At 36.6% G+C, this 18,428-nt stretch overlaps 1 protein-coding gene across 1 annotated transcript in view; it reads right to left on the bottom strand.

Annotated features, from left to right (window-relative positions):
- TMEM131 (transmembrane protein 131) overlaps positions 1 to 18,428 on the bottom strand; it is a 93,168-nt gene that overhangs the window by 53,058 nt on the left and 21,682 nt on the right. Inside the window, exons 3-4 of the mRNA XM_056489923.1 lie at positions 9,330 to 9,370; positions 2,568 to 2,636 (exon numbers count right to left, since the gene is read on the bottom strand). Of these exons, the coding sequence (XP_056345898.1) occupies positions 2,568 to 2,636; positions 9,330 to 9,370 (110 nt within the window). The remainder of the gene's footprint in view (positions 1 to 2,567; positions 2,637 to 9,329; positions 9,371 to 18,428) is intronic.

The raw sequence follows: 18,428 nt of genomic DNA, 5'->3' as shown, positions 1-18,428 counted from the left end.
GTGGTAGAATATGGTAGTGTTTGCTTTATATTAAAACAGCATTAAAACCTCCAATTGTTATAAAACAGAAGCAAAAGACAATTGCAATTTCATCTCCAGGTGGAATACAGGAAGTGTGTCTACAGCACATATTTATCAACTAAATACTGGTTTTGATCTTCTGAGATCCTTATATAAAGTAACTTTTATTAACTATTATTCCGGCTTAAGTTGGCATGATTTTGAATTATCTAATTAAACCCACACTCTTAGCAGACCAAAAATGTCACAGTAAGAATGGCTTGACTTAAAACTGAAAATAAATATTAGATCTTTCTTTAGCCTAGGTATGATACATGTTGATTGCTCAGTATAAACATGAACTTGGAACAAGTTTGCTCTACTAAATGCTACATGCTATCTATGAACAAAACACCCTTTGGGTATAGTACTTATTCAGAAACTAAATACGCATTTTATGCCTTTTCTAAAATCCATTAATAACAAAGACAGAAAAGCCAGAATTTGAATGTGAAAACCCTATCTGTTTTAAAAGGCAAAAAACTCAAAAGCTTAAATCTGCATTATTTGACTTCCAAGGCGCTTGGCACCTGCAGCTTGTTCCCACCATAAGGCTGAGTTAGCATTTCTCAGAGTCGGTTCACAGATTTTAAACTAAACTTTGGCCTCCATATCTAAACCTTTCCTAAAACTGCTTCTGGCAACCTAAGTTTTAATAAATCAGAAGAGGATTTCTGCCTGAGACTATAACCTAAATGACAGCAGATAAATGAATGATATACAGCTACCAAAAAAACCACCCAATCCAAAGAAGGAACACAATGAATCAAGATTTAACACACAGGTTCCTTATTTTAATTGACTGAAGGCAGCAATCCCCCAGTGCAGTTTGCATGTATTGTACAGAGCCATTCCCAAGTAAGAGATTTGTGCTACTTTTAACACTGTATTAGATCTACACTATTTCTTCAGTGCTTTTAGCTTTGACATGAAGAGCTTACGTAAAGAGCCGGCATATAATGAAGAATGACAAAATATTTATGGTACTGTCTTGGATCTACTCGTAGCAAGGGGGAAAAGTCATCTTTGGAAATCCCCAAAACAGAAAAGCATGCATAGCTTTCTTCAGAGCAAAAGCATGTAAACTCTAGATAACCTTTAAAAGACACCTCAGAGAACACTGAATTTATTCATAGTAGAAAAAGGTGCATAAAATATATTCCCAATATCAAAGTCTGGAATTACTATGAACTGAAAAAAACTTTTACAGTTTTCTGTAAAAAAACCCAACTTTTCTTTTTTGAAAGAAAAAAGCTTAAATCAATAGTTAAGTTTACAATATCTCTAACAAAAAGCACACTGCTCAACAAGTTTGAATTTGTACTGCACTCAGCAAAAAAATTTATTAACTTTAACCTAAATTTCTTGTAGCAGAGATGCAGCAGAGTAGGGCTTACCACTAGATATTTTGCTATTCAGTTTAGAAAATCAATATTCTGTTACCTAGAACCAGTTACTGACATTAGGAAGAAAAACAACAAAATCACCCAATATCAAAAGCTAAAGGAAATTTTAAAGGAAAAAAGAGGGGCCAGAGCAACTTATTCTTTCTTTAATCAGATGTAAAGCAAATTTTGTTAGACTGAGTACAAATAAGTTCTGTAGAAGGAGCATTTTCATACAGCTTTGTTATTTAGTGTTAAATAACAACAATAGGAAAAGGTACTATATTTTCATTAATAATCTATGGCTGAACTGGTGACAGAATGCTTGAAATGCCTTCACTGCAGTACATTGGCCTAAGTATGAATCATGCACAGAGGCTCCATGAACACCTACTCCAGAACCACTTTGACTGTTAGGAAGAAGAGGGATTGGAGTTACATATATACAGCAAGCAGTTCATGGAAAGACAAGACTGAAGTAGTTCGCAGAGGAACTAACAGGTACAGTGATAAAATGTTTAATTTCCTTCTTTCTTCCTTTTTAAAAATGGAAACAGCAACCAGTTGCAAGGTAGAGAACACGGAGTTATGTTCCTGTAGGTTCTTTTTTCTCCTTGAGGCTGTATTTTCACAATTCAACATTACTGTTCTAAAAATTGCAGATTCATAGCCAGTTTTTTTGCCACCAAAGCAATAGAAAAACTGGTATGCTAGGGTACATCCCTATGTCATGGGTTATATTCAAGCAGAAAGGTAAATCTCACCTCAGAACATTACATTCTAGACTTAAAACTGTCCACTCTGCAGAGCAGCTGAACAAGTACCTAAAAAGTACAAGTACCTACATCATCAAAACCACAGCATCTGACAGGTCCCTACATGATGTTTAAGACTGAGTACAGCAGCCCTCTGTAGGTCAATTACACTTACAATCTATTAATGCAATCTATGTGTACAACCTTCTCTTACCAGCTTTAAATATTGTTCCTATTTATTTTCTGGGTTTTTGCTTGTTGTTTGGTTTTTGCAATGGATGGGTTTTTTTTGCTTTGTTTTGGGGTTTTTTGTTTGGCTTTTTGTTTTAACTTGCATAAATAAACAGATCAAAAGACTTCAACTTACTGTTCATGGAAGTCCAGCATTGGTGGCTCAAACCGGAGAGGTCGGCAATTTCCCCGATACAGGGATACACTGCAAGAAAAATTGAAATGCTGTAGAAGATATATTAAATGACACATTTTTGCTCCCTTCCCATCTCAAATAGCCCTTTCTTAGCAAAATGTTCATTAATACTAATAAAGCAACTAATTCAACAGAAGAAACAAACAAAACAAACTTGTCCAGTCAGAAAACCGTAATTTTACAACATTATTGTGTGGTGTCTCCAAGACAGATTATGCAAGAGCACATATCTTGAAAATTGACATAATTGAAGTGCAAACCTCTCCTTTATATAATGACGGCTGAGTGAAACAACACACTAAATAGGTTTACATCATCTTTCATAGCTATGTCCAAACATTGCTATGAAAGATGGTTTGGATATTGTCCGGTGTGTAACAGTAATTTACATACTCATCCTGAGTTTCTCCAGCTACTTCTATGCTAGTACATAAACAATCTTGGATGCATTTGAAGATACTGAGGCCACATGTGAGAAAACATGCAATAAGAAAATACCTAATACTGCTCAAAACCAGCACTATCCAGAACACAATGACTCTGTTCTGGAAACATTCCTTAGTTTTGTCTATACTAACCGCCCCCTGTAAACTCTTTAGAAGAATTCTGGTAGATGAAGACCACAACTTAAATAGCACTCAAAACAATCCAGCAGTGAAGTCAACGAAGTACCTGGAAGCATTCTCTACTACTGCTTGTTTTATCAGTACAGTTATATAGAGCACAATAGTTAACCCACAACAAAAATTTAAAGTAAAAAATACAAAGCAGTTTCATTGAGCGAAACATTTTTTATTATTCAGAATGATGTGATTGTGACCATATTAAGTATCTCTGTAACTGTAAAACTTTAATTAAGCTGAGTAAAAATCCTGTTCATACAAAAAACAAAACAGGGAGACAACAACATTAAAAAAAAAGGGGGGGGAAGACTAAGGAATAGAAGAAGATCAATGGCTCCTGAATGGCAAGACCAACAGCTTTTTTTTTTCTTCAAATGCTTCTTTTTCCTGATATTAAAACAGCATTGTTGCTTTAGATTGTTGTTTTCTAACTTTGTTTCAATCCTAGATGTCCAAAGACAGAGCTGCAGCCACTTATCCTGGGTAAGGAAAGCTACTCCACAAACCCAGTTCTACCAGAACTACACAGTTCTGCCTCAACAAGGAGGAGCAGCCAGGAAATGGGACATGCACATGAGGTTTGTCTTATGAAAGCTGAGGCCTTGAGCAAAGATCAATCCAATTGCATCCAGCGCAACTCCAGGAAAACTAATCATTGATCAAATTCAGATGTCTTTCCACACTCCAGAACCACTTCAACAAGGAAGCTATATACAGGAGTAAAAGTTTAAGAATAGGCTAGGAAATCTTAATTGTATCCTTTAATCAAAATCAAATCAAAAGCTTTTTAAAATAAAATTACAATGTCTCAATGACTCACTCAAACTCTGCGACTGAATCTTCACACTTCAAGTATAATGCACAGCACGCTAATCAATGCTCTATATCTGAATGTCAAAGCATCTTCAATGCTACAGATCCTAGTCACCAAAAAGAGCTTTGTCCACATAAAAGTAATACTACTAGGACAGGAGTGGGTTTAGTACATCCAGTCAGCCTTAGTATATACTTCAATATGTGTGTGTGTGTACGCATATGTCGTGTGTGCAGATCACAGTACAACAGAAGTGAAAATACAAGAAGACACATTAGGAAAAACTGTGTTCAGATCTACAAAAAAATTAAAATTCTTGGTACTATTAAGTGCAGTTGTGACATATTACAGTTGTCAAGTAAGAGAGTGCTTGGGTATACCTTCTCAGGCTAAAGTCAAAACTCAAACCACAGAACAAATGCTCAAAAAACAAAGTTTACAGACACACTGAATGCAGGAGAATACAACTGAAAAACTATACTAGCAGTTATGTTTTATAAGGACAGAACAGGTGACTAGTATGTCTTCAGAGTTTACAGTCTATTTTTAAAAACCATTTAGAGTGCTTTACTAAATGAAAAAGGTCAAAAAAGCTCCTGTACCTCCATTGCCGAGGTAACGCTAAACAGAAACCACTCAAAGTGATCTTAAAAAATAATTCTGTCCATTTCTTCCAAAAGTAAAACCTTGAATAGTTAGACAGTACCCCTTTTGTATTGGTAATGCTTGGTAGAATGACATATCAATGCCCTTTATAGAAAAATACTCAAAAATATTTACAATGTTGCTCACTGAAGGCTGGATACACCCACAGGTAGGGCAACTTTACAGCATAATGACATGAAGTTAATTACTATTGTATGCATGTAGAAATACGGCTCCCGGTCCTATATCACAATTTAAACATGTTTCCTTCCCAACCCCTCCAAGTTTTCTAACTTTTAAAGACAAGAAGAGCAACATAAAAAAGATCCATCTAGGAGAGAGGACTGCTGATACCTGCCAAAAAGCACCAGCAGACTAAGAATTGCCAAGAGTCATCTGAACCCATAATCTAAATGGTCTCAACATCTTTTTCCTTCTGCAAGAATTTTGATCTTAAAAATAAGACTTGAGAGTGAACTACACATAGTCCTCAGCAGGATCATTAACCTCCCTGTTCATTCCAAGCTGTATCTGAGTGGGCATTTACCTCAAGTACTAACTAAGCTACTGCTGCAAACCAGATGCATTTCACTGAAGTGCAACTTCATGTCTCAATAACATTTGTCACATGGTCAAAACTGCAGTGCCTGCAAACTCTGTAGCTGATATGGGTGTCCATCTGTGCCAAGCCACAATATACTTCTGTCTTAAGGAAATTCTTCAGCACTTCCATAATGCTTTGCTTTTTATCAGAGTACTAGGCACTCAGTTTTAAATAATCAATGCACATCTTTGCATTTGGAGACGAAGAAAAGGCTTGTCACATACAGTATTTAAAGATTTCTGCAAAGTTGGGCAGCAACTGTGTCTCTGTATCCTCACTTTACCTTTCTAGCTGTTCTGGAATTTCTGTAGGAGTTATGTTCTCTGTGGAATCTTATCTGAAACCTCTTTAATTGCTACTGCAGAAAATTCAAATCTAAGCATACTCCACATGTATTTTTTCCTACATTACTTCAGCAGTTGTTTGAAGGGTTTTATTTCCTCTCTCGTGCTATAAATTGTAAAGAAATATAGGCAGCAGAATTAAGCTGTAAAACTGAATTTATTTACCAACAAGAACTCCTAGAAAGGTGCTACTTTATTTCTATTACCTATTTCAAAATCAAATAGAAGCATATCTAAAAATAATTATGCGAACCTTCAAAATGACAAATTGGCAAATACTTCACAGTGGGCATCTTTTATGCCAGAATCCTTGAAAGAGCTACTGCAGACTTTTTGAGCTAAAAGAGTTTTGTAAGTAACCTGAGTGCATCCACAACTTGTTAATACTTAAAAATAAGGCTAAGCTGCATGTATCAGAAAAGATATTTTAATTTTTAAAGCTAGAATTTTTTTTAGAAATATGGGTATTAATCACAGGTTCAGTGAGAAAGCGAACTCCCACAAGACAATTGACCACTTCAGTATCTGGCAGAAGCTGCTGCTAAAAATGCAGATGAATAAAAAGACTAGAAACAATTTTTTTTTTCCATAAACTACCCAGATAGTAGCTAGCTCACATATGTCAATATTAACCTTGTATCAGGAAAACACACTCATACCAGACAAAGTTCAAAGCTAACAATTCCCAAGGGGGAGTGTCTGGGGAATGAACAGGGAGAAGCTTGAATAGATGCGCTGTAACCTGACCATGGGCATGAACAAAACAAATTAAATTGCTAGTTCCTTTCCCTCCTTCCAATTAGTGCTAAAAAGTAGATCAGAGAACTGAATAAACACTAAATAGGGAAAAAATATTGGCAAGCTGTACCAAGAAGAAGAAATAATCTCTAATAAGGACAAGAAAGACAAGTCATCCAGAGAAGTTAAGTATTGTTTCTAGTAATGCCATTGAAAAAATCACCTAGAAAAAGACTTACAGGAAAGATTCGTGCAAAACCATAACAGCAGTAAGAGAGAAAAATAGAAAGCAAATTTGGTATTTACTATGTAACATGGTATCAGAGAGCTTGTGATGCAGACCTGAACTTCAAAGAGGCAAGCGGTGTTAAGTGGAACAGACTATTTGTTTCCAGTTATCTAAACCAGTGTTTTAACAGAACATACTGTAGAACACTGAAGTTTCCAATACAGAAAGCAATCTTCTTAGCTGAGAAATTAAAATAAAAATATCCTGTAAGCAATCTAGTCCATGGCCTCAATCTCAAGAACCACCAAATGCAGTTGTTTTATGGGAAAAAATATTGCACCCAATCTGATGATGCCAATATAGGCACTTTATTTCTGCCAGTGAGATTTCATTATTTAAACAAGATACTATTCCATTTAAAGAACCATAAGGTCTGGCTATATTCAAGACACAGAAATATGCTAATCATTATCTTTTGTTCAACTGTCATTCCTGCAAATTCATGTTCTCATAATTGCAATCTGACTGACATACTGCAGCACATAACTACAGCTGTTTTCATTCCTGTCCATTGTGGGAGTCCAGGGTGTTCCCCTGGCTTCCCTGGGGGTCTCAAAACCCCCCTGGTGAGGGTCTCAAAGACCCCTGAATGAGACCCAGGTGTCTCAGGGGCTGGATTTAGCTCCTTGGAACAATTTACCAACATTAAGAGAAGAAATGCAAGCTGCAAAAATAAATAGAGTGTAAATTAGGCTGTTAGAATGTAGAATAAGTAGATTTCTAGAATGTTTATATTAAGGGGCTTGTGGCCAAGATGGAGGATTTGGGGTGGGGTATACCTCTTCCTCCTTCCTCTCTGTGTCATCTATGCTGGGTGACATGCTGGCACTTTCAGATTGGATGGGGACAAAGCTGGACAGTTTAACAAGATTGTATTGTACTGGAAAGTTATTATAAATATCTAGTGTGTAATTTAGACTATAAAAGATAAGTCCTGCCTCTACCAGGCAGATTCTGCCCTGGACGTCTGGCAAGCAGACCACTGTTAGCTGGACAAAGCATTCCTGATATAAGAAATAATAAACAACCATGAAAACCTCTAAGAACAGCCTCCTGCAGTCTCTCATCGGTGGTCATCGGAAAGAACTGGGTTCCAGACCACCTGCATGTCCTCCTGAGGTGATCTCAGGTCTAAGGGCTGTGACAGTCCATAGCTGGAAATTTCAGAGGTTTTTCAAAACATGCAAAAAGAAGGATCTTAAGCCCACAATTAAGTAACTATACACACAGTAAAATAGGAACTCATCCAAAATGGAAAATTCTTTTACTAGATTTCCTGAAAAGGAACAGAAAACAGGTCGTGGAAAAACCATAACTGCATTTACTGAAAATGCACTGACAGTCTGCTGAATGCTACTGTGCAAGAAACAAGCTTCATTATTACTGCTCAATATACTCATTAAATAAACATATAAATATCTGATGATTCTTCAGAGAAAAATTAAGGACCAGGGAAAAAAAAAAGGCCACTTATTTTCCTTCTCAGATGTCATACATGGCAAACTCTTCAGTAACAGATTATGTCTTCAGGTCAGCAGAGGACAATACAGGGTCATGGGCTGTCTAGTCTGGAGAAAAGGAAGTTCAGAGGTGACCTCACTGCTCTGTACACCTGAAAGGATGTTGTAGTCATGTAGGGGTCAGACTCCTCTCAGGCAACTAGAGACAGACAAGGAGGAAATGGCCTCAAACTGCACCAGGGGAGATTCAGGTTGGATATTCAGAACATTCAGTACTGGTTAAGTACTGGAACAGCCTCCCTAGGGAAGAGGTGACATCACCATCACAAAATGAGAAGATGCACAACTCTGTGATATGGCTTAGTAGGCATGTTGGCACATGGCTAAAGGTAGGATTAATGAACCTTGAGGTCTTTTCCAACCCTAAGGATTCTATGATGGGACAAAGGAATATGGGGAAGAATCTATTGAAAAATAACTCCAAGTCTTTCTTCAAAGAATACATCAAGAACTTTTGAAGCAGGCAAACTTTCTCCTCAATAAATGAAACTACAGAAAAATGATTTTACAAAAATCTACAGAGTCTCAGTTTAATGACACAGAATTACTCTGTGATATACATTACAAACAGAATTAAAGAATTCTTCAGTTTGTTATTCCACATGTGCAGTGTCTTCCTCGTGACAAAGCACCTCTCCTACAAAGACAGGCTGGGAGAGTTGGGACTGCTCAGCCTGAAGAAGAGAAGCCTCTGAGGTGACCTTAGAGCACCTTCCAGCACCCAAAACGGGCTACAAGAGAGGTGGAGAGGGACTTTTCATAAGGTCATTTAGTGCTAGGACAAGGAAGAAAGGGCTTGAAACTGGAAGAGGGAAGGTTTAGATGAGATATTAGGAAGCAATTCTTTATTGATAAGGGTGGTGAGAGGCAGGAACCTAGCTCATGGAAGAAGGATGGAACTAGCTTATCTTCAAGGCTCCTTCCAACCCAATTCCATGACTGAGCTGTACAATATGAAAAACTATCTCACATTTTAGTTTCATTTCCTCTGTATGAGAAAATAATTTTTAAAAATTCACATGGTTTCTATTTGATCTTTTTTACACTGAACCTTTATTATTCTTGTGAAAAGTATCACAAATCTTACAACTAAAGTCTGTATTAAACTTTCAGAAAGATGCTTACCTTTTCTGTTGATATGAACTGAGGCCTAAAGTTGTCTCAGTCTGTAAAAGAAAAAAAAATTAAATTTAAGAGACCAACAGCATTATATCCCCCAGCGAGGGAAAATCCCCAACCTAACAAGCTGGCAAATGCAACAATTTAGCATATCAGAGCTTGAAAGAAAAAAGAAGTTCTGAACTGAAGCAGAAAATGTAAATTAGCTTTTTCCAATTAAAGAAATTAAGTTTGTCCCTGCACAAGAACTATGGTAGTAACGCCCAATAACTACAAAACAAGCAGCAACTTAACCTAAAATCTGAGAGAAGGAAAAAGTATGGAGCAAAGGAAAAACTTAGCATAGACAGATGTAAGAAACAAACTACAAAGAAAAGCATATAAAACAAGAAACAGTCCACCAATTATCTCATTGATGTAATTTAACACCTAGAAAACAAAGAAGGCTATAATCTCCATTTGACTAGGAAACATCATCTCCTCCTCTGCTAATGATCTTCTAGCCTCTATTATTCATACCCTTCCTTCCAGTCTGCTGTACATTTCAGTTAATTACCTGAAAACAAGGAGGTTAGGTTGTCTAGGGATTTCCAATTAGCTTACTCTTGCTTATGAAATACCAACTGTTTTAGAAGCCTGCATGTGCAGTGTCCTCCTGAACAGCTAACGTTAAAACACACCAGACTTGGAAAACTTTTGTCTTCCCACAGAATTAGGAGATCAAACTGAGGATTTTAATCATTCTCTTAGTCATTTCACGGTCAAGCTGAATAGCTATCTCCTGAGAGTGAGAAGATAAAGCCTATTGTGTCTGATAAACTATGGTGTACCTTGACCAGCTCAGCTCTAGTACAAGAATGTCACTTGTTTGCAAGGGGAATGCAAACTTGTATCTCATTTCAGAACTAAAAATCAAGTTCCTTTTGCTGGACACTGATTTCTATATCAGCTTAAAATTACACTTTCTTTCTTAGTTTTTTTCTAAGCTAAAAGTATTTTTAAAAATAGTTTCTTTAAAATTATTGTTACTTAAAATATAGATTCTTTTAGAGGAATTTTGATTTTGCTATTTGGAGACACTTTTTGGAAATTTTATAATTACTCCTATTAAATCACTGAGTCTACAAACATTAATGTTTGATTCAGATCAAGGATCAATTCTGGACTGTAAATCTAAGTAGTGTTCCAGATTTTAAATGCAGTTGTTTGGTTTACTCATTCTCCAATTTGCATCAAACTAAAAAAAGCAGAAAGTGTATTATTTACCACTGTAAAACAAAGCTAATCTGTTTCTAACTTGAGGATTTACTTGCAATTTTGAAAGCCAACAAAGAGCATTCATTACATTTTTTTGGTTTAAAATCTCTGATATAGAGAGTCAGACTGCCTTGCTAAAGGGATATTGCAGGAGGAGGTTCACATGAAATTATATTTTACAGCACAGAATAATCAGTGCAGTTTCTCCTCAGTGAAGACTAAAAAACAAGTTATTTTATACTATGTTATTCTAATTGGAAAGTCAGCCAGCTTTCCTTTGAACTTACCTACTACGTTTGTATTGTAATTAGGAAACCAATTAATTTCTTATTCTTCATTGAAACACCATTAATTTAACGAATAGGAAAAAAAGCTTACACATCTTTCTGTGTTTTCCTGGCTAAGGTATATTGCTCATATACTGATATGCTTTTAGTTCAGCTTCTTAACTTCTGATGCCACGCTCCATTTTCTATTTCCAGTAAGATACAGGTAAATACTACCCTGCAACAATTTACAACTGGTTGAAAGAGAAATTTAATTAAAATGAAGAAGGAAGAAGTTTAAAATCAGTTTTAGTTAAGTGATGAATGCTTAAGGTACAAAATTTTCTATCTAAAACTTTCTAGGAAGCACTGCTAATTAACAAGCTCTGAAATCTAAAGATATTAAAACAGAAAAAGGCAGATCTCTTCCTTCCATTCCTTATATTTTCCTCAAACTGGAAAGACAAAGGAAAACATTCCACTTTTAAACTGCCACACATTTTCTCAATTCAACCATGAGAAAACTCATGGGTTGAGATAAGGACAGGGGTATACGACTTCTGTGACAGAATGTGTCTGGGAAGGTTTAGGTTCAATATTAGGAAAAGGTTCTTCACCCAGAGGGTGGTTTGGCACTGAAATAGGCGTTTAAGAAGTGTTTGGACAATGCTCTCAAGCACGTGCTGTGAACCTTGGGGCTGCCCTGTGCAGGGCCAGAAGTTTGACTCGTTGATCCTTGTGGTCCCTTCTAACTCAGAACATTCTGTGATTTCTTTATTTTGCTTTACCTATTTACATGTCTTTACCCCACGAATTTCCTCACTTCTACTCTTCAGATTTCCTTCCCCCACCCCACGGGGCAAACAGAGCAAGCAGCTGTGTGGGGCTCAGCTTCCAGCTGGAGTTAAATCACAACAACCAAACTTACTCTGTGAAATTAAGAGATATATAAAACTGTATATAAAACCCTGTAATCCTTACCAATATCCTTGAAAGCACATTAATTACTAAAATTAAATAAAATCTTTCTTTTAACAATGAAGGGTAATTTTCTTTCAAAACATAACATAAGCACATAATTAATTTACCAGCAGTTACCTGACAGTCAGATGATGGAGCTAACAGGTTCAGATCCTATGACAGGGCAACTAAAATAGCCATTAGCAGTACAGTCCCATCCTTGACAACTAGCTTTGGCTCTAACAAGACAGCACGTTCTATTATGTTTTAAATAATTTCATACAGAAAGTTGTTAGTTATATGTACTCTTAAGCATCATAATTGGCTGTCAATACCACTAATATTAGACTCAGTCCAAGATCTCACTCAGGCCAACTTCTAGACAGAGGGTAGTGGAAATCACATTTCTCTCCAGAAAAATGCAGAAACAAATGGAAACAGACATAATTTACAAAAGTGCAACTACTACATTGCCATGGCTGTAGTTAACTGTTGGGAGTTGAATTATCTGATTGCACACCCAAGATTTTCCCCTATGTTCTGAAACCACTGATTTGCTATGAAAATATTAAGTCGAGTATCTGTAAATCAGGTTTAAAATCATAAACCACTCTGCAAAGACTGGTATTTCTGAGATGTATTTAAGAGCAAAAATCCCTCAAAGATTCATGCTTACAAGGAAAAGTCTGGTTTTTGCTTTCATATGTCCATTAAACACAAGCAGTATTATAATTTCATTTTAATTACACTTTCTGTTTTTTGAGCAGGAGCTGTTTGCTTTTTGCTTTGTTTGATTGTTTTTGTGGGTATTTTGTTTTGGGGATTTTGTTGGAGTATTTTAAGTTTGTTTTTTGGATCAGGATCAATCAAGAGCAAAGAAATAGCATACCAACTTCAGCAACATGGCATCATGGAACTAAACCAAAAATAAATCTCATGTGGCAGTTTCTATAATTACCACTCATTTTTATTACACGTCAATCTTTCAAGTCATGCAGTAAACAAAAACATACAACTGTGTTCAGTTACAAGTCCTAAATACCTTTTTTTTTAAAAATTTGATCTCCAGGTATAATTGTGGACCTATTGTATTACAGTGTGGCCTGCTATTTTTCTTGTATAACTGCACAAAACTGCCAGGAAATAAAGCCATGTACCTGATCAATCCACTATTTATTGTGTAGGTTTTGCTTAATACTGTTGGTTCATCAGTTGGATAAATAAATTTATGCTCTTTATCTCCTTTAGATACAGCTTTGTCTTTTCTTCAATAAAGGATACATTGTAAAAGAGCAGAATTAGCAAAATATTATTCATACAAAACATTTATTAGATCTTATCTGTATTGAAGAAGCATTACAAATAACAAAATATTACAGTGTTACAGATCAGGAAGTACAATGCATGTGCACACTATTAACACTTCAAGATACATAATAAGGTAAGTTACAGGAAAAAAACTCCTGCAATTGGATTAATTTTCCAATCCAAATCCCTATCAACAAAACCTAAGGTCAGCACAAAAGGAACCGCAGAAATATACAACTGAGCTGGAAGAAGGTCAGAGAGGGAAAAATCATTTATTTTACCAGTACTGGGCACTTATGATCCTTCCACCCAACAGGCTGTGTTCAAGCCTTGAAGATAGATGATTCTTTTTTATTTTTCTTTTTTTTTTTTAATTTAAAGACAACAGATAACATTTAGGCTATTGCTCCTAATGGTATCATGCTTTAATCTCTTACATAACCCTAGAAGGATTAAACTATAAACCTAGAGGATTTCAGTATAAAGATCTTGAGAAAACTTGAACACAGTGAGCTAGAAAATTTCAAGGCAGTCAGCCAACACCATGGTTTCAAGACTTAAGAATAGTTTCTCTCCACAGGCTTATATTCTCAAGATAGATTTCACAGAGAATCTGTACTTCAAAGTACACTTTAAAGACTCAGTATAATTGTGGAAGACACCAGACAATAATCTTGCTTACACAGAGAATTAAAATCCATACCTTACAGCCTGAAGGCTGTCTCTAAAGAAAAATCCATGGTTGTTAACTCCAGCCAGAACATAAAAACAAAAAATCCCACCAAACAAATAGTCACAACCACCAAGTTAATCTCAACAATTTGTTATAATAGCTATTCTTCACTTCTTGGTAAGAGGTCGTATTACCTAGCACTAGATTCAGTCATCTAAACATAGGCATCTGCTGCCACTTGAGATAAATGTCCTAGGGCAGCCTGCCTGGTCTCAGACTGACACCCAGAAGGACACAGTTTCTCCTACACCCTGTGCCATATCTGCCAGGTCCATGTAGATACCCAGGACAGTCCAGGACATCTCAAATAGCACTGGTTACCCATGTTTAAGCAACTAAACTAGAGCTCATAAGTCTTCAAAAAGGACAGATGGGGCAAGGCAAGGAGGCAGACCCTCTTAATCAAGACCTGGGGTTTCTAATACCAAATATATTTCTTTAATGTTAACAAAATTCTCATAAACCAAAGTTTTCCACATTCCTACACAAGAGAGTATTCACACCAATTTAAAAGACTGTTGCAGTTTGAAAGACTCAGAACATTCTACATCTCCCTATTTCATAGTATGGCTGGCTCCTCCTTGTAGAAGAGTTAAGTGCTGCTTGCAAATAAATGTTGAGAGATAACTACAATAGTGATACATAAATGGCAGCTTAAATCTTCATTGTTGCTCTCATGAGTTCTATCCTAATAACTAGTGTAATTAAAATAAACATAATTAATGAGGAATATCTCACTTAAGGTAATGAAAAAATGAATCTGAAAAGTAGGTGAAAGTGGACTGAAGTCATTCTTGCCCTGGTCTTTCATGACCCAAACTCACATAAGGAAACAAATACATCATCAGTTGACTGTAGCTGATGCAACACATGCTCTGGCTTTGCACCACCCGCTCCTGGGCACCAATTACTTTTAATCTAAAGCCTGGGGATGGCAACTCTTCCAGTACAAGAAGCAGAAGAACTTCAGCTTCTCACAAGCAATGGCAATGAACTAAGGCAGTTCTTACTCCTTTATAAAATCCCATATGGGAAAGAAAGCTCCAGAGACCATCAAGGCAGTTGTTGCTCAGTGGAGATCTCATTAGTGCAGGCTGCTCACAGCTTTGGGCAATCATGTTTTGGGCATCTCAAAAGATAGAAATTCTACAACTTCTTTTAATAACCTTGTCAAGTGTTTGAACATCCTCAAGTTTTAGTATTTTTTCTTGCATGGGCTTGGGAATCTGTGCCCAAAGTTTCTCATCCTTCCACTGCACACAATGAAAAATCTGGTTCCCTTTAATTCCACACTGCCCACAGCTATCAGTTTAGATCTTTTCTCCTAATAGCTGAAAAAATGGATCCTAACATGAGAAGCCTTCCAGTCCCCAATCATCCTGTACTACTCTGCTGTGCCTGCTCCAGTATGTCAGTGCCTTCCTCACACTGGGTAGCCTAGACTGGACACAATACTCAGCTGCAGCCCCACAGGTGGGGGCAAAATCACACCCTTTACCTTCTGGGACCACATTTGTTCACAGTTCAGTGAACATGTCTTTTCTGCAGTGCTGCTGTTGTGGCCTAGCCCATCCTGTCACACAGGGCTGCTCTCTCTCAGATGCAGGCATTGCATTTGTCTGAGCTGAAAGCCATGAGCTTCCTGCCCTCTGAAAAGCAGCCTTGCCTTCCAGTGTAACAGCTACTTTGGCCGATTTGGTACCATCTTCAGACTCACTGAGAGTGCTCTCCACCCCACCAACCAGGCTGCTAAAGACAACATTAAGCAGTGCTCTCCTCACTTCCAAGCTCCATCACAGATAACCAGCTCCCAGCTGAACTCTGTCCTGTAGAATACACCCATCGAAGTCAATGGTCCAGCCACTTTACTGCCCACCTACAAGCCTGTATTCTTAGTACTTTGGCTACAGAGATATCAATGGAGATCACACCAAATCCCTTTTAAAAATTAGGAAAATGTGAGTTAATTAAAAAATATGCTTAAACTTTACTCCCTGGAAACACTGTTGCTAATCCAGAACTGCATGCTTGCCACTTCTGTTAAGGGAATTCTTTGCTGTGCCACTGAGAGTGAACTACACGCAGAAAATACTAAACTTTCACGAGTAAGAGATCAACACAGCTGAGTCCCACAAAGGTAATCTGGTTCCACGTTTTCTGTGTTACAAAGCCACTGCAAGTCATATTAAGGTCCTGTCTCTTTGTCATATAGGACCATTGTAATTCTCACTACCAGTCTTTGTAACAAGCAGTTCACAGTAGTGTATGAACAAAGACAGCAAATATGTATTAAGTATATTTAAGCACACAGGTTTTCTTTATCCCCACTATTTCACCTATTCTGCAAACCAGCAATAACCAGTAAAATAATTTCTAGGAGTTTACCTGTAAAATATGCTTTCATACACTTACAATTATTGCAGCACATTCATGTCAAGATAATTTGACTGAAAAGTCTTATCATTTTCCTTTTTCATTTTAGCAATACTCTACTTGAAAAATACTACTTCATAGGCAAAAGTACTTTCCAAGCAGTCTGAATTAAAAAAAAAAAAAATCCAAAAAAAACCCCAAAAAAACCCACTCACTCCAGAAAATAGTGGTCCCAACTACACTGTGCAGAAGAATATGAGATACCCAAGGCAAAAGCTCTAACAACAAATAGAAGAAGTTGGGAAATAGTCCTTTATTAACTAAAACAAACAAACAAAAAACCCCCCACTTTGTGCTGAAAAAATCAATTTTCTTTTACCATTCAATTTTCAAAGTAAAGTCCTCAAAAAGTGAGCCAGTATGTTGGTTTAACATGAAAGGGCAAATTATTAAAAGTAACAGTTGTAGTTTATTTCAGTCCTCCTAATAGCTGCAGATGACATCATTGTCAGAGACATGAAGCATCTGTCAGGTCTGGACCAGGGTTCAAATAATCAAGACAACACATGGAGGAGACAGCCTGACACTGACATAGTTCACTGATAAAGTTCAGCTGAAGGAGAGCTTAAATGTAAAACTGGGAAGGGAATAACTGATAGCACACTAAAGAAAACAATGTTCCTGGAAAGCACAGTGAAATACAAACTATATGAGCAAACAAAATGCTTAAAGTCAAAAACTTACAACTCATTTTGGCAATACTAAAACAAGCATTACTAGACAGGAAGGAACTACTCTGTCCTCTTTCTGAGCACAATGTCTCAAATAAATGCTGCACTTTAAGTAGCGATAAATAAAAATCCAGTAAATTTAGAGAGAGAGTGGTAAAAAACTTGCATGAATAAGCAAGCACAAATATAATAATTTTTAGCACAAAATTATCATAATGAAGAGCAAAACAACCTAACAAAAAACCCAACTCCACATATGTTTGAGAAAAAAGCAGCAGCAAAACCAGCTTAGGCATGAAACCTACACACTTCTCTAGAGGTTTTAAGAAAAGAAGAGTCAAGCACCTGCCAGGCATAGTCTATCTACACACAGCACCACCTGAAAAACATGATCTGCCAAGGTCCATTACAATCAACCAAGTCTATGACTCTGAAGTGCCTAACAACTGTACAGACATCTGCAAAACACCTGCCATTGAAGAAAAAAACCAAACCCTACACCGCATTTACATTAATACTAGTCTTACCCTATGCTCAGGATCTAACTGAATTATTTGAAGAGTTCAAAAAGTTGAGTTCTTAAAGGGACCAATTCATGTGAATAGGCAGACTTAAGAAATTCCCTCTTTATTTTAATTTAATCCACAGGCAGAACTAGTATTGATATGCATTTAGATATAAATCTTTAATCTGAACACATAAGCTAAAGAGTAGAATTCTCACTTTTGCTCTAGCAAGACAGAAGGTTGAACTACGTGGTATAGCACTTTCTAAACCACAAATTGGTGTAAGTCCACATCCAAAGAGTAGAGTCTCTAGAGTCTCTATTTTTGCTAGTTATCCAGTAGCATGAGTTAATGAAATTTCCATTGTCAGCTTATTTTTATCAATGAAATGTTTTTCTGCTTAAATATTTAGATTTATTCTCTTTCAAAAGATAGCTGTTTTCAGTCAGACTGTTCAAACCAAACTTTACAACACATTCCACTTATTTTTTACAACAAAAATTCCTAAAATGTGATTGAAAGACATAAGGAGTATTTTACCGACAGTATGTACTCAAAATTAGTACAAAAAAACAGTATCAAGAGGGTTGACACTAACTGGAAGGAGGTAGCAGGAATCCCCAAAAGTAAAATTATTCAAGGCTTGGCATTTGATTTACCTTACTTGTAAAGCAACTCTTTCAAACAAGAAAAAGCTTGCTTCCGCTCTATAGATATCAGATTCTTGGGGGAACCGGAGATAAACCAAGACTGAGGTATCAAAGAACACTATCTCCAATGTTTATTAATCACTTTATGTACTGAATTGGTTAATTTTTATATTAAAAGACCCCAAACCACCTGAAGGTGACATAACATTAGATAATACTGGTTTACTACTACACCTTGGTATTTGTAATGAAAACAGCCATTTGTGAAAGCTTATGGAAAGCCTGAAAAAGAAACAGTCAGTGACAACACAGTAGGTTGAA

The sequence above is a fragment of the Oenanthe melanoleuca genome, chromosome 1 (genome assembly GCF_029582105.1).
Source record: "Oenanthe melanoleuca isolate GR-GAL-2019-014 chromosome 1, OMel1.0, whole genome shotgun sequence".
Classification (NCBI taxonomy): Eukaryota; Metazoa; Chordata; class Aves; order Passeriformes; family Muscicapidae; genus Oenanthe; species Oenanthe melanoleuca.
This window is presented reverse-complemented; position numbering and strand designations above follow the sequence as displayed.